Raw genomic sequence first — 27,970 nt, 5'->3', positions numbered from 1 at the left:
CTGTACAAACTCAACCGGAATAACGAGCAGGCGCTAATGGCACCGAGCGCATCCATCTGGCACAGGCGGCTAGGTCATCTGAATCGCCAAAGCTTGCGGAAGTTGGTGACGATGGCGGACGGCTTCGAATTGCGGGATGACGCTATTCCGGAGTGCATCGCTTGTATCGAGGGTAAGCATGCACGTAATCCTTTTCCTTCCAGTGTTTCGCGAGCCGAAGGGCTATTGGACTTGGTACACTCGGACCTGGTAGGACCCATCAAAGTTCCATCTCTCGGTGGCAGCCGTTACGTGATGACATTCATCGACAATGCGAGCCGGAAGGTGTTCCTCTATTTCCTGGAACGAAAAAGCGAAGCGTTTGGGGCGTATGAAACGTTCAAGTCAATGGCCGAGCGTCAAACAGGACGGAAGCTGAAGGTTCTGAGGACGGACAACGGAACCGAGTACGTAAATGCATCGTTCAGACGCAGCATGGCAAAGGATGGAGTACGCCACGAGAAAACTTGTCCCTACACCCCCGAGCAAAATGGTGTGGCGGAGAGAATGAACCGGACGCTCATCGAGAAAGCCCGAAGCATGCTAAACGATTCGCGCCTACCGAAGCAATTTTGGGCCGAGGCGGTTTCAACGGCAGCGTACCTCGTCAATCGGAGCCCGACGAGGTCAATCGAGACGACACCGGAAGAAGCGTGGACCAGTAAGAAGCCGGATTTGGGACACTTGAGGATTTTTGGATCACTAGCGTTGGTCCACGTCCCGAAGCAACGAAGAAGAAAGTTCGACGCCAAATCCCAGAAAGCGATTTTCGTGGGATACGCCGACGGTACCAAGGGGTATCGTTTATACGATCCGGTCAAGCGTGACATCCGCATCAGCCGCGACGTGGTTGTGGTTCAGGAAGGCGAACCGCAATATTTGGTCGAACGTGAAGAGAACCAGCAGCAAATACAGTTCATGGAGCTGTACTCGATCGATGAACCGATTGCGACTGGCGAGATGAACCCGGTTGCGGAACCGAGAATCGGTGGCGGTGAGCTCACTGAAGACGAGATTGGAGAGCTGACATCATCTGACAGCGAGTCAAGTGATCCGGAATTTCTGGATGCGAGCAACGAGCCTGCGCTCCCGTCGCAACTTGGTAGGCCAGCTGATGAGCAGCAAGGGCTTAGGCGCAGCGACCGGGAGCGCCGAATTCCAGGCAAGTATTCCGATTTCGTTACGTATAGTTCTTTTTCTGGCGAAGTTGTTTCCCCCCAGCCCACACCGATGTCTTCCAACACGACGGTCGATGACCCTCAAAGCTACGAGGAGGCGCTCAACGGGCCGGATCGTGAACAGTGGATCGCGGCCATGCGTGAGGAAATCAAGGCCCTGGAGGAGAATCAAACGTGGGAGCTAACCAGTCTTCCAAGCGACCGGAAGGCAATCCGGAACAAATGGGTCTTCAGGACGAAACGAGGACCAACTGGTGAGATCGAGCGGTACAAGGCCCGCTTGGTCGTGAAAGGGTGCTCGCAGCGGCCAGGAATCGACTACGACGAGGTGTATTCCCCGGTGGTGCGGTATTCCACCATCCGCTACCTCCTCGCGCTGGCGGTGAAGCACGACCTCGATATAGAGCAGATGGACGCTGTCACTGCATTCCTTCAAGGCGAGCTGGCGGACGAGGTCATCTACATGGAGTTTCCACGAGGATTTGCTGGCACCTCCAAACAAGTGTGTCGCTTGCGGAAGGCAATGTACGGGCTCAAACAGGCGAGCCGTGTGTGGAACAACCAGCTAGACAAAGCGCTGAAGGATTTCGGCCTGGAGCAGTCGAAAGTGGACCCATGCCTGTACTTCCGGGTCGACGGTGAGAAAATGATTTTCGTCACCATTTACGTGGACGATTTCTTAATTTTCACCAACGAAGCGAAATTGAAGCGGAGATTGAAGTCGTTCCTCCACAATCGCTTCAAAATGAAGGACCTCGGCGAAGCAACCTTCTGCCTGGGATTGAGGATCACGCGGGACCGGAAGAACGGAGAGCTGTGGGTAGACCAGGAGCACTACATCGACAGCGTGTTGCGGCGGTTCAACTTGGCGAACTGCAACCCAGTCTCCACGCCGGCAGAGGCAAGCATCAAGCTGGACAAATCGATGTCACCGGCGACGCCGGACGAGACCCGCGAAATGAAAGAAGTTCCATACCAGGAGGCAGTGGGCTGTCTCACCTATCTGGCGCAAGCGACGCGGCCGGATATCAGTTTTGCGGTCAATCAAGTCAGCCAATTCAATTCGAATCCTGGGCGCGGTCACTGGAATGCTGTAAAGCGCATCATGCGGTACCTACGAGGTACGAAATCAAGCCGACTGACGTACTCGAAGGATCGGGCATCGAATCTAGTTGGCTACACAGATGCCGATTGGGGAGGAGAACCGGACTCCAGGAAATCCACTACTGGGTACGTGTTCACCTTCATGGGAGGAGCTGTGTCGTGGAATGTGAAGCGGCAACCAACAGTAGCCTTGTCCTCGTGCGAAGCGGAATACATCGCGCTTTCCCGCACAATCCAGGAAGCACTTTGGTGGCACCACTTCCAGTCACAGATGTTTGGCGTGCAGGGAATTCCAATCCGGTGCGATAATCAATCGGCCATCTGTATCGCTAGGAACCAAGGGTACAATCCACGGACGAAGCACCTAGACATCCGGTACCACTTCATCCGGGATGTGCTACAGCAAGGAATAATCGAGCTGGGATATGTGAGCACGAAGCAGCAACCTGCGGATGGGTTCACGAAAGCCCTGGCGAATCTGAAGCTGGAAGAAAACAATAGGTTAATTGGATTCTTTGCTTAGGGAGGAGTGTTGTAATCGTAGTAGGCATCGAAGTAAGCAACGATGACCAATGAACCTATGTACTAATATATAAGTTACCATGGCAACGCCCAGCAGCGCGTGGCATAGTAGGCGATAGAGAAATTCAAATAAAATTTTCATTAGTATCTAGTGAACGAACCAAACCAGACGTTTTCTTTTACTCTGCAAAAGATTCCGAGTGGAATCCTGACGGGATTCCGAGTGGAATCCTGACGGGATTCCGAGTGGAATCCTGACGGGATTCCGAGTGGAATCCTGACGGGATTCCGAGTGGAATCCTGACGGGATTCCGAGTGGAATCCTGACGGGATTCCGAGTGGAATCCTGGCGGGATTCCGAGTGGAATCCTGACGGGATTCCGAGTGGAATCCTGACGGGATTCCGAGTGGAATCCTGACGGGATTCCGAGTGGAATCCTGACGGGATTCCGAGTAGAATCCTGACGGGATTCCGAGTGGAATCCTGACGGGATTCCGAGTGGAATCCTGACGGGATTCCGAGTGGAATCCTGACGGGATTCCGAGTGGAATCCTGACGGGATTCCGAGTGGAATCCTGACGGGATACCGAATGGAATCCTGACGGGATTCCGAGTGGAATCCTGACGGGATACCGAATGGAATCCTGACGGGATACCGAATGGAATCCTGACGGGATACCGAATGGAATCCTGACGGGATACCGAATGGAATCCTGACGGGATACCGAATGGAATCCTGACGGGATTCCGAGTGGAATCCTGACGGGATTCCGAGTGGAATCCTGACGGGATTCCGAGTGGAATCCTGACGGGATTCCGAGTGGAATCCTGACGGGATTCCGAGTGCAATCCTGACGGGATTCCGAGTGCAATCCTGACGGGATTCCGAGTGCAATCCTGACGGGATTCCGAGTGGAATCCTGACGGGATTCCGAGTGGAATCCTGACGGGATTCCGAGTGGAATCCTGACGGGATTCCGAGTGGAATCCTGACGGGATTCCGAGTGGAATCCTGACGGGATTCCGAGTGGACATCCTAGTAGTACTCTAACAAGTATTTTGAAGGGATTTCGACCAAAGTCTTGGAGGTACTCTGAACGGAATTCTGTAAAGAATTCGAGCAAAATCCCAAAGAGATTTTGAGTGCAATAATAATGAGATTTCAATCGAAATTCTGATAGGATTCCATGAATCAATTGTTTACTACAGAAAATCTACTAGAAATTTAAAAATAAACTTTTAGTAAAACATAATTAATTCCATACTAAATTTTGACCAAGATTTTGATCAAACTACTCCTACGCGGCTGTGATACTGGGAGTCGGATTCCTCTAACCATGTTCCGAAGTAGGATGCCAATTTCTACTCCCCGCGATCCCTCCTCCCCAGCATGTACCAGTGTTCTGGAGCCACCACATTAATCTTGCATTGTTTCACCGGAGAACTTTACCCTCCTCCATCCATATCTTGACTGGGTGCCAGCGAGCCAGCGAGCAGCGCACCGCAGCGTGCCAATTCGGCTTCCCTGGCCTCGGCCTAGCAGCAACAGCAGCAGCAGCCGTGAGGAGAATTTATGGCCCGCCAATCGTCTTCGTCGCATGTCGCTTATCTCGTTGCGACGCGACTTCCAGAATGCATCCAACATCCGAGAAGTAACAAATGGGAAGGAAGAAAAAAGTGCTAAAGCTTGTACGATCACAGCAACCGTAGTAGAAGGGCCCAGAAACACCTTTGACATCTCGGCGGAAAACATCTCGCGAAGACAACCCCTCCCGAGTCCCGACCTCACACCATAGAAGACAGAAGACGACGACGATCCAACCTACCAACAAACCGAGAACAAATGGCTGAAGCTGGTGATGGCGGTGCTGCTTCTGCTGCTGTTTCCACTACTCCGGTGCTAGATGAGGACCTAGCAATGGCCGAGGAAATTCTGGGGAAGTTGACCCAACTGTTGGACGACCCCCGGATGGACACCGATGAGCTGCGTCAGCTGTTGGAATTGTGCAACGACAAACTGCAGACGCTGGTGGAGCAAGCTTTCGAGGGGCGATCGGACGAAGTGGCCGCTTTTTTGCAGGAACTGATGATGGCCCAGCTGCACGGGGAGCCGTATTATAGGGTGCAGGAGGGGGATCCACTGAAGGATGTGGTGCGGAAGTTGAGGGACGTTGGAGTGTTGGAGGTGAGCCCGGAGGACGACAGTTTGGTTAGGATTGCTTTGTAGAGAGGTGGGTTTAAGGAATTTGGTGGATGGAAATATATTTGTTAATGATTTTATGGATCATCCTTCTTTTTACCCAATTAGAAGAAACTTCGTTACATCCCAAGAGGGCTAACACTGGTACTCCAAAGATATCTGAAGTTACGGCCGCTAACTGTTGACCTTTTGAACGTTTCTTATAACGGTCTGTACTCTCCATGCTCCAAAAAAAACCCTGAAGTGTGGGGGCTTAGATCTACATGTATAATCCATGCCTTCTTGGTTGTTCTTGACTGAGCTAAACTAGACTAGACTAGACTAGAACTAGGACTGGGATTAGGACTAGGACTAGGACTAGGACTAGGACTAAGACTAGTCCTAGTCCTAGTCCTAGTCCTAGTCCTAGGACTTGGACTAGGACTAGGACTAGGACTAGGACTAGGACTAGGACTAGGACTAGGACTAGGACTAGGACTAGGACTAGGACTAGGGCTAGGACTAGGACTAGGACTAGGGCTAGGACTAGGACTAGGACTAGGACTAGGACTAGGACTAGGACTAGGACTAGGACTAGGACTAGGACTAGGACTAGGACTAAGACAAGGACTAGGACAAGGACTAGGACTAGGACAAGGACTAGAACAAGGACTAGGACTAGAACTGAGATCTCCAAAAATTTCCTGATGTACACACTAATCGCTTTCAGCAATATTTTGCTGAATTTTGCCGAGCTGAAGGGTCCAGCAAAATTTTTTGCTGAACTTTCAGCAAAATTTGCTGAATTTCAGCAAAACGTTACTGGTGATCAGCAGAGTTTACTGAACAAATCAGCAAAATTTTGCTGGAATTCAGCAAAATTTTTGCTGAAGCCTTCAGCTCGGCAAAATTCAGCAAAATATTGCTGAAACCCTCAATCGATTTTTGGTGTGTAAGGTCGGAATATCTACCAACAAAACCAATGGTTTATGATAGGTTTAAGTTTTGGTACGTATCCAAACTAGTTCTTTTGGTCTGTTTTGGTTTGACGATCTGCCTTTCACGATTCCGTGTCAAAGCCATTTTTAATTATTAAATGTCGGTAAAACTATTAGTCTCAGCAAACATTCTAATAGGTACAGACAGAGGAAAAGAACAGAGGGCGTATTAATTCGATCATGTACCAACTACCGTAAAATGGCGTAAGTTATGATTGGCTGGACCTGACCAGCAGCCGTAGTAGCAGTTGGGCGTTAATACCCAGTAGATCGCATGACTGGCATTTGGCTAATGAAGCCATTAGAGGGAGGCGCCGCCGCCATCGACTGCCAATATACTACCACAGGGGTACGTCCCTCACCGACGTCGTCAATGGCACTTTTCTGCATTTTATTGCGATTAAGGTGTCATAACGCATCACGAAGCTTTCAAACGAATCATTGGCATTTTGCTTTTCAATGATTGTTTGTCTCGCGTTTTTAAAGTGATGAAAAACTGTCAATTCTGCAGCAACACAGCAGAAAAAGTATCATCGTAATCACTGCGAGTGAGCAAATAGAGTGATACTTTTTCACACGAATATTCGCTTTGGTTGCAGAGAATTATCACTTTGAAATTTCGAGCCGCATATCCAACATGGCTGCCGATGCTGATGATGCCGTAAGAAGCCTTAAGAACACTCCAAATGGCGCGAAGTGAGGCGCTCACCAGTAGACTATTACTTGTCGTCGGTGTAATGGTCGATTGTGGTGAGCTAGATGGAAACCTCTCCTAGTCGCACCACACTCACGTGCGAGCGGTGCGTGGTGCTTTGGAAATGCGCGGTGGCCCCCGATGCAGCGTTATGCATATTTATTATAAACGCAGTAATTTATCGGCGATTAGTCGGGATTTATGGTTACGCGGAAAGTCACCCCCATTCCTTCGAGGGGGGCTAAGAAAGATAGTGTGGCGGTTTATGGTTCGTTAAAAAAATGTTTGATGCTACTAGGCATCAATTTGAATGTGAGGCGTTGGGTCGTTGGGTAGTTACCAGTGATGGCGGCCGACGGCCAGCGGGAATCAGGCACTTAAAACCAACTCAAAGTGTCAACCGAGCCTCGAAGGGGAATGCCATTTGGGGTTGAGTGGTGATAATTTAACACCTAACTCAACATTAAACGTGGCGACTGATGACTTTGTTTGGCACAGTAGTGGTTCATCGCTTCAGGCATGTGATCGGTGTTCCAAGTCCAGGATTTCATGCAATAAGGTGAAAATAGACGACAGAAACCAAAACCTTAAATCCAAAGGTTGAAAACCAGAAACTTAAAGCCAGAAGCTAGAAGCCAAAATCTAGAAGCTTGAGTCCAGAAGCTAGCAACAAGGAGCTTGTAGTCGAAGGCAAGCAACTGTAACCCAGAAAGTAGAAGACAAAAAGCTAGGAGAAAACCTGAAGTTGGGAGCTCAAATTTAGAAGTCAGAAAGAAGCAGAAAAAAAGCCAGAAGTAAAAAGAAAGTAGCTGGAAGCCAAAACTTAGAAGAAACAAGAAACTAGAAACCAGAAGATAGAATTCAGAAAAAAAAAAAAACTAGAAGCTAGAGACTAGAAGCCAAAATCTAAAAAAACAGAAGCTTATAACCAAAGGCCTGAAAAGGAATGCCAGAAATTGCGAGCAAATATCTACAAGTCAAAAACTAGAAACTAAGAAAGCCTAAAGTAAAAAAAGTAACTAAATCAAAAGAAGAAACCAAAAGTTAAAAGCCATAAACCAGAAGCCAGGGCCCAAACACCAAAATTTGAAATCCAGAAGCCAAAAACTAGAAACTAGCAGCTAGAAGCTATAAAATAGAAACTAGAAATCAGACCCTTGAAAACAGAAGCTAAGAACCAGAGACCAGAAGTGGAAAGCCCGTGGGAAAGCCAGAAGCGCTTAGATCTAGTAGTCATGAACCAGAAGCTAGAAAAGCCACAAGTAAAGAAAAGTAACTTTAAGTCAAAATCTAGAAAAAGTTAGAAACTAGTAATCAGAAGATAGATGCAAAAAACAAGGAACCAGAAATTAAAAACTAAATGTAAGAAACCAGAAACAATATACCAGAAGCTAAAACCAGAAACTAGAAGATGGAAACTAGAACCTAGAAGCTAGGAACCTGAAGCTTTACAACAGAAACTAGAAACAGAATCCTAGAACCAGAGACCAGAACGGAAAAGCCAGAAGCAACAGGCGAAATCTAGAAGTTGTAAACTAAATGCTAGGAAAGCTCGAAGTAAAAGAAAGTATCTGGGAGTCAAAATCTAGAGGAAGCCATAAACTGTAAGCCTAGAGCTGAAATTCAAAAACTAGCAAAAAAAAGCTAGCTAAAATCAAGAAGCTAGGGTTCAGAAGCTAGCAACAAGAAGCAAGCAACAAGAAGCAAGCAACCGAAAGCTTACACTTATATTCCAGTAAATAAAAACTAGGAGCAAGGGTTTATGAACCAGAGGTAGAAATTCAGAAGCAAGTAGCGCATATCTAGAAGTCAGAAAGAAGCAATAAAAAGCCTGAAGTGTAAAGAAAGTAGCTGGAAGTCAAAATCAAAACCGGAAACTAAAAACCAGAAGACAGAAGCCAGAAACAATAAAGCAGAAACTAATATGAATAGTCAGAAGCGTGAAACCAGAAGCTTAAAACTAGCCGCTAGAATGTGGAAACCTGTAGCTTTAAAACAGAATCAAGAAGCTAGAGACTAGAAGCCAAAAGCTGAAAAAACTGAAACACAAAGACCAAAAGTGGGAAGGCAGATACTACGAGCGAAAATCTTGAAGTCCAGAAGCCACAAGTAAACGCATGTAACTAACTATAAGTCAAAATCTAGAAGAAGCCAGAAGCTAGAAACCAGAAGTAAGAACTACAATTAACAGTTGAGGGCCACAAACTAAGTACCAAAGTCATGAGTTTGAATCCTGAAACCGAAACCAAAGTTAGAAATCTTAAAAAAATAAAAATAAAACGGTAACTTAAAGCTAGAGATTTGAAGACACAAACTAAAAAAGAAGCTTAGAAGCAGAGACCAGATTTGAAAAGCCAGAAACTACAAGCAAGACTATAGAAGTCAGAAACCAGAAGCTAAAGGAAAGTAATTAAAGGTCAAAATCCAGAAGAAGTCAGAAGCTAGAAACCAGAAGCTAGAAGTCAGCAGAAACTAGAAACCAAAATAAAATAAGTTAAAATCCACAATCTAGAAGCCTGAAATCATAAGCTTGGAACTAGCAGCTAGAAGCCAGAAACCTTAAAAAGAAAGAATGGAAGACGACCACGAAACAGAAGAAGACCAGAAATGGAAAGTCAGATGCTACGAGCAAAAATCTAGAGGCCAATAACCAGAAGCTAGCAAAGCCAGAAGTGAAGGAAATTATCTGGAAGACAATGTGTCGAAGATGGCGCCCGAGCCTGCCAAATAAATGAATAAGTAAAAAAAAAATGTGTCGAAGAAACCATAAGCTAGAAACCAGGAGCTAGACATCAGAAATTATAAACCAAAACCAGAAGTTAAAAACCAGAAACCAAAAGCCAAAGCCAGAAATCGAATACAAAAACTAAAAATTCAGAAACCATAAGCTATATTATAGAAGCAACAAGTTCGAAATATGAAGCTATATAACAGAAACTAGAAGCTAGAGACGCAAAGCCAAAAGCTGGAAAACAGAAGCTTAGAACCAGAGACCAGAAGAGGAAAGCCAAAAACCACTAGCAAAAAGTTAGAACCAGAAATAAGAAATGCCAGAAGAAAAGGAAATAAAAAAAAGTCAAAATCTAGAAGAAACCAGAAGCTAGAAACCAAAAACTAACAGTCAGATATTGGAAACCAAAACTAAAAGTTTAAAGTCAGAATCTAAATGCCAAAAATTGAAATCCAGCTCGAAGCTTGAAACTTTTAGCTATAAAATATAAACTAGAAGCCAAAAACTAGAAAGCAGTTGAAGAAAGTCTGAAGCTAAGAGCAAAAACCCAGAAATCGGAAACGAGAAGCTAGGAAAGCCAGAAATACAGGAAAAGTATCTGGAAATAGAAACCTAGAAGAAACCAGATGCTGGAAATCGTATGCTATAAATCAGAAACATGAAACCAAGTGCTGCAATTCTAAAACTAGACATCAGAGACCAAATACCAAAAAAAATAGAGGATCAGAAACCAGAAGCAGAAAGCTAGAAACCTGAAACTATGAAACAGAAACAAGAAGCTAGAGGCTAGAAACTTGAAGTCAGGAGCTAGAAGCTGAGAACTATGAGACGAAAGCTAAAATTCAAAAGCTAATAATCAGAAGATAGAAATCAGAGGCTAGCAGCTAGAAATGAACAGCTGGAAGCTAGAAATAGAAACCTAGAGACTCAAAACACCAAACAAAGAGTTAAAAGCTAAAAAATAGAAGCTTGATGTTAAAATCCACAAAAAATCAGAAGCTAGAAGCCGGAAACTTTAACCCAAAAGCTAGAAGAAAGCAGATAGCACCGGAATACTAGAAAATTGGGAGTTTCAAATCAGAAACTTAGGGCTATAAGTTAGAAACCGGAAGCTGTAAGCCAGATGCGGGAAACCTGAGACTGGAAGCACATAGTTAGACACCAGAAGATACAAACTATAAACTAGTAGCTGCTAGCCAGAAGCTAGAAAGAGAAACCAGACACTTTAAGCTAAAAGCTAGAAGCCGGAAGCTAGAGTCCAGAATTTAGTAATCAGAAGAAAGATAACAGAAACTGGCAGCTAGAAGTGTAGAAAGGAACTAGAAGCCAAAGGCTGGAAGTCATAAGCAGACAGCCAAAAAACTAGAAACAAAAAAGTAGAAGTTGGAACCAAAACAAGAAGCCAGAAGACAAAAACCGGAAATAAGTTAGAAGTAAAAAATCATAAACTAAAAGATAAAAGTTCAGCTTAGCCGTAGTCTGAAAGCCAGTTTTTGACATCTAGAAGCCAGAAGCTAGAAGTCAGAAGCTGGAAGGAAACAGTCAGAAACTAAAACTTGAAGTAAATAAGAAGTCAAAACATGGAAGCCACAAGCTGGATGCCAAAAGATAGCAGCTGGAAGCCAAAATCCAGAAGCAAGGAGATAGAAGCCAAAAGCCAGGAGCAAAAATTTAGAGAGCAAAATTTGGATGCTCGGAATGAGATTGAAAGTTAGAAGCTGGAAGACAAAAGACAGAAGCAAAAAGCCAAAAGCTAGAATCTGGAGCCAGATGCCAAAAGCCAGAAGCAAAACGTTCAAAGCCAAATCATTTAAATTGCAAGATCCAGAAAACATATACTTACTAGAACCCAAAAACCAAAAGCAATTGATCGTAAGACAGAAACTGGAAACCAAAAGTTAGGAGCTAGAAGTTAGACACAAGACACCCAAGCTAAAAATCAAAACTGAAAGCTAGAAGCCAAAAACCAAAAGCTTGACACCAGAAGTAGGAAACCAAAAACCATAAATCAAAACTATAATCCAGAAATCAAAATCCAAAAACCACAAGCTAAGAGCCTAAATCCAGAAGTTAGAAGCTCGAATCTAATGGCCAAAAGCTTGGTGTCAGAAACCAAAAAAAAAATAAAGTTGGAAGGTAAAAAATAGAGGCTAGAAGCCTGAAGCATGATAGATGCACCCAGAAGACAAAAGCCAGAAGCTGAAAACCAGAAATGGGGAGTTACAAATGGGAAGCCAGAAGTTCGATTCCAAAAGCAAGAATTATGAAGCTAGAAGCCAGAAACCAAAAATTGAATATCAAAAACTCAAAACAGGAATATAAAATCCAAAGGCTAGACGCCAGAAAGCCAGAAGCTAGAATGTTGAAAATAGAGACTAGAAGCCAGAAGCGTGTCGTCAGTAACTGGACGGTAAGAGCCTGAGACCAAACGTTGTAAACCAGGAACCAGAAACCAGAAGCTGGGAGCTGGAAGTCATCAAAGCAAAGCCAATAGTTGGAAACCAAAACCAAAACTAGAAGCTAGAAACAAAAAGCCAGAAGATATAAGTTTGAATCTGAAAAGAAAATGCTAAAAGTGGGAAGTTGGAAACTCGAAGCAAGAAATCAGATTGAAAGTAAGAAGTGGAAACCAAAACGCAAAAACCAGCTGCTGGAAACCAAATACCAGAAGCTGAAGGTTAAAGCCAGCATCAACCATATATCAGAAGCCAGAGGCAAGACGATAGTAACCAGAAAAGTGAAGCCACTATATAGAAACCAGAATTCATAAACCAAAAGCAAGGATCCGGAAGCCAGTAGCTAGAAACCAAACACCAGCATCTCGTGGTTATAAGCAAGAAACTAGAAGCTAAAAACCAGAAACTGTTTGCCAGAAGCTAGGAATTGGAAACTAAAAGTAGTATCAAGCCAGTAGGAAGCCAGAGGCGAGAAACCATCATTTGAATTGCCACAAACAAGAAACCAGTAGCAAGAAGTCAGAATCTTGAAACCTGGAACCGAAAATCAGAATCTAGAAGCCAAACCCCAGAAGCTATAAATAAGAAGTAGGCAGTCAGAAACGGAAAAACTGGAGTTAGAAGTCAATAGCCATATTCAAAAATTATAAAGCCAAAAACGAAAAATTGGAAATTGAAAGCTAGAAACTGATATTCAAAAGCTAGACCTCAGAAAACCAGGATCTAGAAGGTGGGAAACAGATTCTAGCCAGAAGCTTGCAGACATCAACTAGAAGGCAGAAGCCTGAAATCAGAAGTTGTGAATCAGGAGCCAGAAGTCAGAAGCTGGAAGTCAAAACGAAAATCCCGAAGCTAGAAACCAAAAACCAAGAGCAAGAAGTCAGATATTAGAAATCCGAAGCAAGAAATTAGATTTAAGGTAAGAAGCTAGAAGCCAAAACTCAGAAACTAGCGTCTAAAAGCCAAAGACCAGAAGCAAAAAGCCTGAAGGCAAGATCCAGCAGCTAGAAACCAGAAGCTATAAATCAAAAGCAGTCTTGCTTAGCAACCATGAAATTCAAGTCACTTTATGGAAACCAAAATTCAGTAAACAAAAACTTAAAGTCAGAAACAAGGATCCGGGAACCAGTAGCTAGAATTCAAAAGCCAAGAGCTTGACGTTACAAGCAAGACTCTAGAAGCTGACAACCTGAAACTGGTAGCCAGAACCTAAAAACTAGATGCTTAAAGCTATAAACCAAAAGCTTTACGCCAGAAGCAGGAAGCCACAGGCAAGAAACCATATACTAAACAGTAATATCTGGAAGCTGAATTCCAGAAATAAGAAACTAGTAAAATTTACGTAAGAAATTAGAAACCAGAAGCCACAACCCATAAGCTAGAAGCCAAAACTCAGGAGCTATAAGATAGAAGTTTGAAACGGGAATCTAATAGCCAGAAGCTTGACAACAGAAACCAGAAAACTGGAAGCACAAAAGTATAAAACAGAGGCTAGAAGCCTAATGCTTGAAGACAGAAAGGCAAAAGACAAAAACTTAAAACTATAAACCAGGAGTTGGAAGTTGGAAGGCAGAAATTAGAAGCCAGAAGTTGTAAGCGAAATCCACAAATTTGAAATCAAAAGCCAGAAGCAATGATATTGAACCTAGACGCCAGAAAACCAGAAACTATATGGTGGTAGACATAGGCTACAAACCAGAAGCTAGAATTCAGAAGCCAGAAACCAGAAGTTATAAACCAGAAACCCGAACCCAGAAGCTGGAAGCCAAAAATTGGAAGCCAGAAATTGGAAGCCAAACCAGAAGCCATAAGCTAAGGGCCAAAAGCCAGAAACAAGAATCATGAAGTTATAAGCCCAAAACCAAGTGGAAACCAGAGGTTCGAAACCAGAAGCTTGATGACAGAAGCCAGAAATTAGGAATCAGAAATTATAAGCCAGAAGCTACACTGCAAATTTTGTTTGCTGGTATTCAGCAAATTTTGCTGATTTTTTTTGTGCTGATTTCATTCAGCAATATGAATTTACTGAATATCAGCAATTATTTTTCAACTTGCTGAACAATCTAGCAATTTTGACAGTTGATCAGCAACGTTGTGCTGAAGTTCAGCAAAAAATTTGCTGAAATTCAGTAATTTATTTTGCTGATTTTTTTGTGCTGGAAGCGTTTCGAAAAATTTGGTGTGTATAAACCAGAAGCTGGAATCTGTAAGCTAAAAATCTAAAGTCAAATGTTGGAAGCTAAACCTGAAACCAGAAATTATAATCCAAAAGCCAGAAGCATAAACTATGAAGCTAGAGACCCAAGAACCTACAGCTAGCAGCTAGAAAGCGAAAAGCTCAATGCGGAGTGGCTCACTAACAGCCCCGTCAATCGCCTTTATGCACCGTGAGTGTGAACTACACTGCCTGTGATCGCATATCAGTCCCATAATTGCAGAGTTCATATGGGACAGTTATGCAATCGTAGGCAGCACATTACGTGATATTTGTGTCCCAGTTGTACAAGCGAATGAGAATACCTAAACGGACCTTTTCGGTGTCAACATTCAGTAAGCAAAGATCCCGGATAAAAAATCCCATACAAATACATTTCGCAACCATAATACAACAATACATTTTATTGTCAAGGAATGTTTTTTTTTTTCTATCTTCTTCTAGGCGTTACATCATAAGACGTAACAAATGAATGCAATTGTTATTGTATTATAATACAACAATTAAATCTGTTACATGAGATGTTCAAACATTATAAAAACCATTAAATATATGGTTTGTGTTTCAAATTTGTTAAAGCAAAATCGATATTTATATCGTCACGATACATCCACAATACATCATATGGTTCACAACGATAAGTTATATGGTTATTTTCTGATATTTTGTATGGTAACCACAATAAACTGTACTATAACGTTAAAATACAGTGTATTGTATATCTACTGGACTTTTTTTTATCAGTCCGGGGACGATTACTGCCCCATTCACACTGGAGGATGGAACGGCACCTCTACCGAATAGATCGATTACTGTCAGGACCGTGTGGAGAGCAGCCCTCCTGCTGCGAATCGATGGCGATGGTTATCTCTAGGCAGCCACCGACTGCGCCGGATAAAGACGCACACCTCGGATGAGGTGACGCAGTCGTAACAGATTCGGATTCCCACATACTTACCAACGCCAACGATGGTGCTTGCAGCAACGCCAAATGAATGAACGATGAGCTTAGCCCGCGGAGGCCTGGAGGCTTCCATCCATTGCGAGCGAGTTATAATGTGGTTTGTTCTTGTCATGTCAGCTGTCAGGTTTCCAGGCAGACTGTAGAAGAGAAATGATTTGTTAATTAGTGGTTCGACTGTCCACTGTTCAGGTCGATGGGCAATTACCGTAATGAGTACTCTTGGGAACTGTTTAAGTTGTATGACGGTTTTAAGGACCTCTACAAGACTGGATCAATGAGCTTATGCAATCTAATTACTCTGAAGAACTTAATACTAGATAAATCTAATAGAACCGACAATTAATCAACCCATTATTATTCTTTCTCTCCCTTCTTTTTCCAGAATGTTCCTCACCTTCGTCATGTGGCAGTGTTGGCTGCTGGTCGGTCTCATACAGCGAACCGTGGTCGGTCTGGATCCCAAGTTCGATCCCTCGACGCGGATGCGGCTGGTGCTGGTGCCGGCCGATGCCGCCGTGGGCTCTGTCATCTACCGGTTACGGGCCACCGACGAGGAGTTCGAGTACCCGCTGCAGTTCGAGTTGGTTGGTGAGTATCGGAAGAAAATATTTTCTCCGAAATGATTCCTGGATGATTTCTGGAAGATTACTGAATGATTCCGGGATGATTTCTAGTTGATTCCTGGATAATTTCTGGATGATTTCTGAATAACTCCTGGATAATTCATGGATGATTCCTGGTAAATTCCCGGATGATTCCAGGAAGAGTCCTGGATAATTAATGGATGATTCTTGGATGATTCAGAGATGATTCCTGGTGATTTCTGAATGATTCCTGTAAGATTCCTGGACGATTCCTGGATGATTTCTGTACGATTCCTGGATGATTCTTGGATTATTCATGGATGATTCCTGGATAATTGCTCAAGAAATGATCCTGAATGATTCCTGGAAGATATCTGGAGGATTCCTGAACAATTCCTGGATGATTCTTGGACGATTCCTGGATGATTCGTGGATGATTCCTGGATGATTCCTGGATGATTCCTGGATAATTCCTGGATGATGCCAGGATGATTCTTGGACGATTCCTGGATGATCCCTGGATGACTCCTGGATAATTCCTGGATGATTCCTAGATGATTCCTGGATGATTCTTGGCTGATTCCTGGATGGCCTCTGGATGATTCTGGATAATTCTGGACGATTCTGGATAATTCTTGGATGATTCCTGGACGATTACTGGATGATTCCTGAATGATTCCCGGATGCCTCTTGAACGAATCCTGAATGATCATTAGATGATTCCTGGACGATTCCTGAATAATTGAATGATTTGTGAATACCTACTTCCTGGATAATTCCTAAATTCCGGTCTCCTGAACTTGTTGATTGCTTGGCACACAGCTAACTGCAACTGTTTCCTTTTTGATTTTCTTTACAGGCGACGCCTCCTCCTCCACGGTCCAGATCGAAACCCTCCCTTGCACCAAGTTCAATTCGATCTGCCAGGCGAACGTGATCCTAACGCGCCGCCTGGAAGCCGGTCGCTACTACGACTTCCAGGTCTCTGTAAAGGACACCAAGGGCGGCATGTCCATCCAAGCTTGTTCCATCACTGCCACCAACTTTAGCACTCCGCATGACCTGATTTTCCCGCACAAAACCGGAATCATCATGGTGCCGGAGGTAAGTCTTTGGGGTTTGGGGAGTCGGTCATTTTGGTGTGTAAGCGCGGACGCGCACCCGCGAACAAGAGGGCGGATCATATTTTTCCCAAGCAGAGTCGTTCAGCAGCAGCACCAGCGCGAAGAACAATGGCTGCCTCCCGGGTCTACCGGATTCCGAGCGTTTGTTCAAGTTCAACCAGATTTCCACCCTAATCGGGTGTTTGATCAACGGTAGCCATAAATATTGGCGCGCAATGCGCGTGCCTTGTTGCGGATAGGTATGAGGGAGTAGGTGTAAAACGTGTTTACTCATTAATCTAAAGGTCTCTGCTTCAAAATGTTTTTGGATGATTTGACACATCTGCATAACTCAATTTTTGATGAAGTTTTGACCAGTCTTCTTCTTCAAAGCGCTTCACTGTCGCTTATCAAGTGTTCGGGTTCTTCAGACTAATACATTTTTAACTGATCCTCAGTAAATCTTGAAAAGTTGAAGTCCTGCACTTCCGATCAACTATTGGGAAATCATGAATGATCTATAATTTATGAACATTAACTCCAGAAGTTTATTTTACGAACTTCTCCCAAACTCGCAATATGCGAAGAAGAATCGAATCGAATCAATTTATTGTACGGACTCGACTGGTATCATGTAGAGCTCTACGAGGGAATGCTTTTTTCCTGATAGAATGGGGCTGTAAATTCTTAGTGTAGCACCTTCGGCTTAAGCGTGGTGTGTGGATTTGGACCAGGTGTTGCAGCAGCAGCAGTGCCTCGCGATGCGCTGCGCCACAGTCAGCCGAGAAGAAGACGCACGCGTCCGTGATTTTCAATCGCATTCACGGCGCAGAGCATAATTATATTAAATAAAACATAAATTTATTTATCTGGAACGAACCGAACAACAATCGACGATTTATTCTCCATTCTCGAGAAGCGGGGTTGTTGGATTATCGGTTTTTATTGGGACCGAGACGAATCGGCGCGAATGGTTGGTAGACTGGCTTAGGTGCTAAATCGTGGTGGTGGACTGGATTGTGTACGCTGTGTGGATTTTGTATGGTTGATTCAATTAGATACAATTCAGTACTTAGAATCTATATTTTTTTAAGGTTTTGGATTTGTTACCGGAAACTGTCGGAACCGATTACCTGTGCACCGCGTTGACCAGAGTGGTCAAGGGTTTTCACTGATTTTACCCGGAATTTGTCATCGAAGGTAAAAGACAACTCGCTTTTCTTCTGTTAAAACTAACTCCGACCGACGGACCGACTTTATTTAAAAATGTATCTTATATACATACTTAAGATTTAGATTACCTTTTCCCCCCACTTAAACTTAACTCAAACTTTACTCGCCTAATGTAATCCACTAATTGCGTGGAGCATCATCGGAAAATAAAGGGTTCTTTCTTAGATCAATGGTGATCATTGATCTTTTGAACTATTCAATACGAGGAGGGGAATGCTTCCTTCGGTCGGCAGGACCGCTACAAGTGTTCATCCTGTACCGACTGATAACTGACACTGAGGAAGATTACAAGTGGTAGTCGAAATACGCGCATCTGTCAAAAAATAAGGAAAATAAGGCGTAATTAAAAGGTAGGTACATACTGATTACACGCATCTGAAAAATAAGAAGTAATCATGCCACTGTTTCCTATATTAGATAATTCGAAAAAAACAGCCTATGATTCAAAAAAGAAATGTCTCTGTCAAAAATATTCGTTGTTTCAATGCCAACTAATCCCTTAATGGGAAAACTGGAAGAAATAACGTATGATTAAGGACAGACTTGTTAGAATCCCAAAATGGCCGCCTCAATGGCCGACTTTGACTCCTACTCACGATTTCGAGGGCACAAATCTCTTCGTAAACAAAACCAGCACACCTGAGCTTCTCATTTTAAGCTAATTACAAGTGAGCAAGAACAGAATTATAAAATGGTCTGTTGTTTGAAGCTTGCTTCTTGAGATTTGTGCGTTTGAAGTTCTGATGCCCTGATGAAGCGGGATTTCAAGACGTTTGTCCTTAAAAAGAGATAATATTTCTGATGATCGTATTGACAACCACAATGTTATCTAGAGTTTGCACACGCCTTTAAATTATTTTGACCATGATGCGGCCAAATGGCCGGACACCGTCTGGAGGAACTCCTAGAGAAATTTCAGAAGGAATTCCTTTAGGATTTTTTGGAGGAATCCCTAGAGGAAATATTGCAGGAATTCTGGCAGAAATTCCTGGAGGATTTTCTGGAGGAACATCTTAAGGAATACCTGCAGGAATACCAGGAATAATACCTAGAAGAATCCTAGGAGAAATTCCTGAGGAATCCCTGTAGGACTTCCTGGAGATATTTCTGGAGAGATTACTATAGGAATTTTTGCAGCAATTTATAGGGGAATTCCTTGAGGAATTGCTGGAGGAGGAATTCGAGGAATTTATGGAGACAAATTTGATGCTTCCTGGAGGAATTCTTGGTTGAATGTCTGGAGGGACTCCTGGAGGAATTTCTGAAGGAATTCTTGGAAAAATGTGTGGAGGAATCCATGAAATTGCTCTAGGAATTCCTGGAAGAGCTCCGGGAGAGTTACAATAAGGATTTTCTGGTGGAATCCATGAAGAAATTCCTAGAGAAATCCCTGGAGGACATCTTAGCGGAAATCTAGAAAAAAATCCTAGAGCATTTTCTGGAGGAATCTCTGACGGATTTCCTGGAGGAATTCCTGGTGAAATCCCTGGAGGCGTTCTGGAGGACTTCATGCACGAATCATTGGAAGAATCCTGGAGGAATCTGTGTTGATTACACATCGTAACAAAAATTAACTTTTGGTCTGTCTCAAGAGTAAACTTACTCTGAATCCAATTGACCAATTAACCTTCTGATTGCTTAAAAAAATATTTCCAAGCTTAATGGCTTGCAGTCAAAAAAGCCCAAAATCACATATTTTGCCCTATAAATTGAGGTATAGCTCAAAATTGTGACGTGTTGGAACAAATCTGAGCCCGGATTCGGATTTAGCGGCCCAAAAACCTTTGGAGACACATAAGTTTGCTCTTGAGACAAAAAAATGTTGCGCTGTGTTATTATAGAATTTTTATATCTCGGAATTACAACTCAATTTATGGAGCCTTCCATAATGCTCGCAAATTGTCCAAGATTAAAATTCTTTCACAACGACATTTATATTTTATTTTTGTATAATTGATATTTTTCTCGATTTGTACCACTTTATATTTATATTTATAAACGTTTATCAAATTTCATAAGGGTCGACATAATGTTCTCATATTTAAGTTTCGCATTGCCTTGAAATCATCACCATGATTAGTTTTAAAATTATTAAAAAAATGATATATATATTTTTTTTTCCTGAAGTTCACGTGGAAATTAGGGGCGGAGATAGAGGTCAATGAAAAGTCCACGCTTGTCCACTGTTACAAATTTTATATGTCCACATGGTATATGGTAATAGGGGAGTTTTTTTAGTACGAATTTGGGCCGAAGGGTCTCAGATTTTTATGAAACTTTTTCCACAGGCAAGGCTAATGGAAAAAATTTAGGGTCACCTATTTTCCCGGAAAACTCAGGTGGATTTTTTTGTTTTTCCGCTGACGCTTCTTCTTCTTCTTCTTCTTGGCGTAACGTCCTCATCGGGACAAAGCCTGCTTCTCAGCTATTAACTGAGAGCTTCCTCTGCCAATGACCATTTTGCATGCGTATATCGTGTGGGAGGCACGAAGATACTCTATGCCCAAGGAAGTCAAGGAAATTTCCTTTACGAAAAGATTCTGGACCGACCGGGAATCGAACCCGTCACCCTCAGCATGGTCATGCTGAATACCCGTGCGTTTACCGCCTCGGCTATATGGGCTGACGCTACTTACTTTGAAAAATCATAACTCAAGAACGAAGCATCGTAGAAACAATGTTTTTTTTAGAAAATGAAAGCAAAAAATATGAACTGGAAAAAGTTTTCCACAGTTGAGAAAATTCATAAAGAAAAGCCGAAAAAACTATGCCCGAACTCGTGGGAAATTTAAAAAAAAATACTTTTCTGAATGTTTTATCATTAACTTTCATAGCTGGAATTTTTGGAATGGTCTTTGTTTTCGTTCCTGAGTTATGACCAATTTTGTGAAAAGTGACCATATAATATAGGCTTACATGGCCATTTTTCACAAAATTGGACATAACTCAGGAACTCAAAAAAAAAGTGCATTCCAAAAATTTCAGCGATCAAAACTTATAAAATTGCCTTCTCAATTTTTTTTTGAAAATTTTCCGCAAGTACGGGCATAGTTTTTCCGGCTTTTGTTTATAAATTTTCTCATCGGTAGAAAATTTTGTCGAAAACTTTTTTCACTTAATTTTTTTTTTTGATTCTTGAGAATATTTGATTTAAAAAAAAAAGCTTATATGGCACATTTGAGCATTTTTCAAAAAAAATTGGCCATAACTCAAGAATGAAACAAAAGTGAATTCCAAAAATTTCAACGAAAGCTAATGAAAGAACCAACTGAAAAACATTTTTTTTTAATTTTTGAAATTTTTGTTTGAAAAAGTTTGGGCACAGCTTTTTTGGCTTTTCTTCACAAATTTTCTCAACTGTGGAAAATTTTGTGGAAAACTTTTTCCAGTTCATTATTTTTTTGATTTATTTTCTAAAAAAAAGCTTTGTTTCTACGATGCTTTGTTCTTGAGTTATGATTTTTCAAAGTAAGTAGTGTCAAGGAAAAACAACAAAATTTCATCTAAGTTTTCCGAGAAAATAGTTCTCATATTTTTTTTTGTTCATATATCCTTGAGTCCTGCCTGTGGAAAAAGTTTCATTAAAATCTGAGACACTTCGGACCAAATTGAACGATAATAATAAAAAACCCCGATATCGAACCGACCAGACGTGGGAACAATAAACATAGACGATAACAGTCAGCAACCTTTCCATAACTTTTCGTGTGAGTGTTAATGAAAGTTTGTATTAGTAAAACTTTTTGAATAACATTTGCTGAATACGATAGTTTTGGCCACATTAAAGCGGATCAAGTCAAATTTCTGCAGTTTATGGACGATTTCGTGTAGAACGGCTTCATTAGGATGATGAGAAAAATCGAAAAAAAAAAACGAATTTTATCATGAGTGGAGTGCTCCACAAATTTCACAACATTTTTTTTAATCCTGATTGGATAAATTCCATCAGGGATTCGTTTTTGTTTTAGAAATTCGTTAAAGAGTTCCATCAGAAAATTCTTAAGAAATTATTTCAGAAATTCTATCGATTTTTTAAAAAGTGCTCCGAATAACCCTTTAAATACTATTTCAGGGATTTTTGGGAATTTCTCAAAGGATTTCTCCTGAAATTCGTTCACGGATTCTTTCAAATAATTTTCAAGGGTTCATTAGCAAATTTTCTTCAGGAATTGATTTTAAAATCCCTCCAGGGATTCCTCCTACACAATCTCCAGGTTCCTCCACAAGTTTATTATGAATTCTTTTGGAAAATGTGCGATTCTTCTGAAATTTTTTTGGAGCCCTTGTTTGATAGTTTCCCAAGTTTTTATGCAGAAATAAGTCAAAACATTTTTTTCAAAAATTTCTGCGAAATCTTCCATGAATTCCTTAAGAATTTCTAACAGGATTCTTACAGAAGCTCAATCAGGGATCCTTCAGCGATTTTTCCAAAAAATCTTATAGGGATTCATTCAGAAATTTTACAAGAAATTCTTTAAAAAAAATCTTTCATGTGTTTCACCAGATTTTCCTATCGGGATTTCTTTAGAATTTCCTACAATAATAGCTAAAAAGTTTTCTTCACAAAATCCTTCAGAAATACCTCGACCGGTCTTTAACGAAATATCATTGTACCCTCGATGAATGTCTGAAGAAATCAATGAAGACTTTTCTGAGGCCATACATGTAAAAACACCTAATAAAACTTTTTAGGGAAACTTTTGGTGAAATTCCTTAAAGAATGTCTTAAGATATTTTTGAAAAAATCATATCACCGAAGGAGTTATTAGGGGAGTTCGTGGACAAGTTTCTGGAAAAATCACTGGTAAAAAATCTAGAGAAACAAATGGATGAATATCCGTAAATATTTCTTGAAAGGTCTCTTATCTTCAGAAATTTTATTTTATCTAATAATTATTTCTGATAATTTCTGAATCAATTTCTGAGAAAAATCAGGAGAAATTCTTGAAGGATTTTCTAAGAGAAAATCATAGTGGAATATCCGGAGGAAGTGCCGAGGGAATCTCTGTATGGATTTCTACAGGAACTTGTCCATACACCATTTAAACAAAAATCTCTGACAAAAATCTCTGCCGAAATCCAAGCAGAAATTTTCGGAGAAGTTCCTGGAAGAGTTCATAAGAAGAGTCCTGTAAGAATCCCGGAAGGAATCCACGAAAGAATTTCTAAAGAAACCGCTTGAGGGATTTCCGAAGAATCCCAGAGAGAATCTCTGAAAACATCTGAAGGTGTCTCTGGTGGGATGTCCAAAGAAAAATCTGGAGGATTCACTATGAAATCCCTTGGAGATTTTCTGAGCAAATGCCTCGAAGCTATTCTGAAGGTATCCATTGATGATTACTTCAAGGAATCCTTGGAGAAATTCTGAAGAATTTCTCAAAGCAATATATCAAGAATCCACTTTAAAAATTATTAAGGAATTCTTGAAGTAATTTCTAAAGGAATATATGGACCATTTCCTGAAGGAATCGCTGGAATTTCTAAAGAAATCCATTAGGCTATTTTGGAAAACATTTTTGGAAGGTTTTCCAAAGGAATCATTTTTCAAGTGTCTGGAAGAATTTTCCATTTGATCATCCTGACCTTCTCAAAAAATGTTGAGGCTTATAGCGAAGACAACTTTATCAAGAAGACATGCAACTCTGTTGTTTTCCCATACTAACGGCATGCGACACCGACGGCACCACCGCCTGTTGAGCTAAGGAGGTCACGGTGCTCCATTTACCGTTATTATAAAATAAAATATACCATCAAAACCTGAAACGCCATTCTCTTTATTTATCTATCCTACACCTCTGGACAAATTTTTAAAATCATCGTTGGGCGAAATTTGGAGTTACGCTCTTTTAAAGGGCCTAACCTCTAAAAAATCGAGTTTTCTATGGAATAACACCACATTTCATAACAGAATCATGAATTTAAGGCATCAATAACAGAAATTATCATGAACAACATTGAAATTTGGTAGTATGCATCCATATGAATATCGGTGGAGTGCATTTTGTATCAAAATTTGTCATTACATCAATATACGGTAGAAGTTCTTAGGGCCTATAGAAAGCAAACATTACATTGGTGTAACAAATTCAATTAAACGTATATTGTGTTGTGATTCCACATGTCAATAGATATTCATATTACTGTCAGTCATAGCGATAGTATTCACATGCATATCAGCACCAACATTTCAAAAGAACGTAACTGATATTTAAAACAATATCTTCTCCCATAGCTGTAGATCGTTTCTCATCTTTCCCAGGACACCAACAACCACTATCGGAAAGAATTGCATTTCCTCCGTCCAGTAGTGGTTGTACATTGCAACGGAGAGATAAAGGTTTGGTTTCGGCAAGCAGTTTCGCCATTTTGAAATGTTTGTACCGATATATGAAGAGCATACACTCTCTATACAGAAAATCTGCTTTAAAAACAATAGTCAAAATATGGGCATCCACAAATTAAACAAAAAGAAATATGTCTGTGTGCCAAACGGCGTAAGTTAAAAGTATAGAAAACCAAAACATTGAGAGGCCAAAAGACAAAAAGTCGAATCAGGCTTCAAATAATCACACATAATATGCTGCATGAAAATATTCTTTTTTTTTAACATATAGGTAAGATCTTTTGTCCCTACTAATTTTATTTTTTTTGACCTACTATACATTACAAGAAAAATTATCGAGCAAGGTTATGCAAAAATGTAAATAGATATGCACGGTTACATTCAATCGTTTCAGTGTCTTCTGCGTGGTCAACCAATAGCTATTTTCCGCATTTATTGTAGAAGACACGGACACGATATGATGTACTGGCGACGATCTTTTAGCGATTTTGAACATTTTTGTGCGATAATCTACGGCGAAACGCGCAATATCGTCTTCGATTTTTTTTTTGCATTTATACATTTTGTCCTCTCAGCCTCAACATTTCAAGAACGCGTAACTGCTTTCCAAAACAACACCTTTTTCCAAAGCTGTGGCGTGGCACTTCTAGACAAAAAGAATGCTCCTCTTTCGATGGCTTACATTAGAGGGGTGACATGCAATCTACATCCATAGAAGAAGGAGCCGTATCATCAATCAGTTACGCCCTTGTGATTTGCTGAAGATGAAAAGATAAATCGTACAAATCTGGAGCAACATTTGAAAAGGGCATACAAGCATTGGTAAGCAATGACTTCACACGTCGCTTCTGAGCCCCAATCAACTTATTCACAAAAACCGAGACAATTTTCAGATAGAGCAAACATCGATCTTTCGGATAACGGTGTTCATTTGCGTGGGTGGGCTGCTGTTAGGCCCTCGAAGCGATTTCAAAAAAAGGCACAAAACCTGTTGGGCCCTTTTTAAATGTTGCTCCAGGAATGAAATAAAAAATGAAAGACAATATGTCGAAGACAAGTTAAATTAATAGGGACAAAAGGTCTTACCTACATATTTTAAAAGAAGAAAGAATTTTCACCCAGAATGTAATGTTTGATTATTTGTTGCCTGTTCCGACTTTTTGTCTTTTGGCCTTTCGCTATTTTGAATTTCTATTCTTATAACTTAAGATATGTGGCACACAGATATATTTCTTTTTGTCTAACTTGGGGTTCCTCATATTAAATATTTTTGACAAACTTTGACTATTGTTTTTAAAGCAGATTTGCTGTAAAGAGAGTGTACGCTTGGTGCTAACATTTCGAAATGGCGATACTGCTTGCCGAAACTAAACCTTTATCTTTCCGATGCAATGTACAATTACTTACTGGGCGGAGGAAATGTAATTCTTTCCGATAGTGGTTGTTGGTGTCCTGAGAAAGATGAGAAACGATCTGCTATGGGAGAAGATATTGTGTTGAAGATCAGTTACGTCCTTTTGAAATGTTGGTGCTGAGCATGTAAATACTATCGCCTTGACGGAGAGTAATATGATCATCTATTGACATATGGAATCACAATACAATATACTTTTAATTGAATTTGTTACACCAATGTAATGTTTGCTTTCTATAGGCCCTAAGAACTTCTATCGTATATTGATGTAATGACAAATTTGGATACAAAATGCACTCCACCGATATTCATATGGATGCATACTACCAAATTTCAATGTTGTTCATGATAATTTCTGTTATTGATGCCTTTAATTCATGATTCTGTTATGAAATGTGGTGTTATTCTATAGAAAACTCGATTTTTTAGAGGTTAGGCCCTTTAAAAGGGCGTAACTCCAAATTTCGCCCAACGATGATTTTAAAAATTTGTCCAGAGGTGTAGGATAGATAAATAAAGAGAATGGCGTTTCAGGTTTTGATGGTATATTTTATTTTATAATAACGGTAAATGGAGCACCGTGGAGGTACCTTTGTATAAAAGTGTAAGAGTGTATTGGTGCGAGTATGAAGATTTACACAAACTACCATAAATGCTTCCACCTTAATCCGTGGTGACGCTGCTTACAGTGACTACCGATTTGGAGCAGTGCTGCAAGTCATCTCGATAAAGTGGTCTTCGCTAAAAGTCAGCATTTCATAAAAAAAATAATTAAAAACACTCAAGGGGTATTTTTTTGTAAATTGGATTTGTATGGTATCTAACATAGATCGATGAATAATGATGGGTAAGTTGTGTGTGCTGTGCGTGAGGGATGATTCTTTTCCGGTGAAATCCTGAACTCCACAATCTTCGAATGCATCATTTCAATTCAACCAACCGTTTTCGATTTATATTTTTGGCAGAAAAAAATTGAGTTTATTTTATCACACGCCCTTTTCAGAAGTTAAGTGAGGTTAATTGTTATGTTTTGATGCAAAAGTAAATGTTTCACGAAATTCAGTGCATGAACAAAAAGTCATTAAAATTGAAAAATATCAAGTCAAAAATGGCATATGTATTAAAAAAGGGCAATTACACCGTCTTCGACCTTGCGGCCTCAACAGACTGAACAGTACTAACATTCGACAACGGACCACACATATTGCACCCAGTGGCCCAGTGGGAAATTTCCCGTATGACGAAAAAATTTCTCCGTCTGGAGCGGGAATCGAACCCACACTCCGAGGTTTACGAGACACCTAAATGACTGACGCCGCTAACCGCTCGGCCATGAGGCCTTCCCAATTTTTTTGTCTAATTCTTTCCGAAGCAAATTTGGATTATGTAAAGGAATAAACCTTGTGCATTAGTGGAATCGAGTTCAGTTCTGTTCCTTCAGGAGACGGCGATGCTCAAGTGGCTCCGTAGTTTGGAGGAAAGAAGCCCCCGTCTAGCGAATTGGGAGTCGTGGGTTCGATTCCCACCGGCGCACGTGGATTGCTTTTCGCAATTTCAATCTCAATTTGTTCATCAATAACTTGTGTCTGTTGCGTGCATGGATGTCGAAGCATTTAACGTTGTAATTCCCACTTGGCTCGGATAGCCTAAGCAAAAAATGACATATTTTTTTCGCGTTTTGGGTTGGAAATGCTCTAAGGTCCAACGCCCTACCTGGTACATTGCCGGTACATGAGCTTTAAAAGTATGAATTGGGGGCAACGGACACTATTATCAAACCAATCGTAAGCAAAATCACGCCGTGCTCAATAAAGGTTTTCTTAGTCAAGCAATCATCCCTTATAAATCTTGAAACATGGTGTAAAGAAACGGCACAAGAAAAATGAGATTGTTAACACTTTGTTGAACATGGCACAATAAAACAGCTCTAGGTAGGTAATAGCCACATCCAGGCTCATCTGATCATCTCTCGGAGCACCCCGTCTTACTATGCACACTTCCAACCAATGTCAATGCCGAATGATTAGCCAAGGTGGTGGTGCTTCTGTGGACGAGTGCTGCAATCGGCTGACGATCGCCTAATGGACGCGTCCCATCGCACCATTCGCAGAAGAACATCCTGCGATCTTACACGGATGGAACATTGTGTAACCAGCAACAACAACGCCCCGTAAATGGGTGACCATGCCACCAAGACTGAAACCGGACCTAC

At 41.3% G+C, this 27,970-nt stretch overlaps 2 protein-coding genes across 3 annotated transcripts in view; one reads left to right on the top strand and one right to left on the bottom strand.

The window, feature by feature from the left end:
* Nucleotides 1-27,970, bottom strand: part of LOC134285111 (uncharacterized) — a 192,223-nt gene that overhangs the window by 38,174 nt on the left and 126,079 nt on the right. The window lies entirely within an intron of this gene.
* LOC115269571 (cadherin-86C) overlaps nt 1-27,970 on the top strand; it is a 589,109-nt gene that overhangs the window by 495,403 nt on the left and 65,736 nt on the right. For both annotated transcript variants that reach the window (XM_062845170.1, XM_062845171.1), the window contains exons 3-4: nt 15,464-15,669; nt 16,525-16,769. In XM_062845170.1, the coding sequence (XP_062701154.1) occupies nt 15,464-15,669; nt 16,525-16,769 (451 nt within the window). The remainder of the gene's footprint in view (nt 1-15,463; nt 15,670-16,524; nt 16,770-27,970) is intronic.

The sequence above is a fragment of the Aedes albopictus genome, chromosome 1 (genome assembly GCF_035046485.1).
Source record: "Aedes albopictus strain Foshan chromosome 1, AalbF5, whole genome shotgun sequence".
Taxonomy (NCBI): domain Eukaryota; kingdom Metazoa; phylum Arthropoda; class Insecta; order Diptera; family Culicidae; genus Aedes; species Aedes albopictus.
The sequence above is the reverse complement of the archived record's forward strand: the minus strand, read 5'-3'. Positions and strand labels throughout refer to the sequence as shown.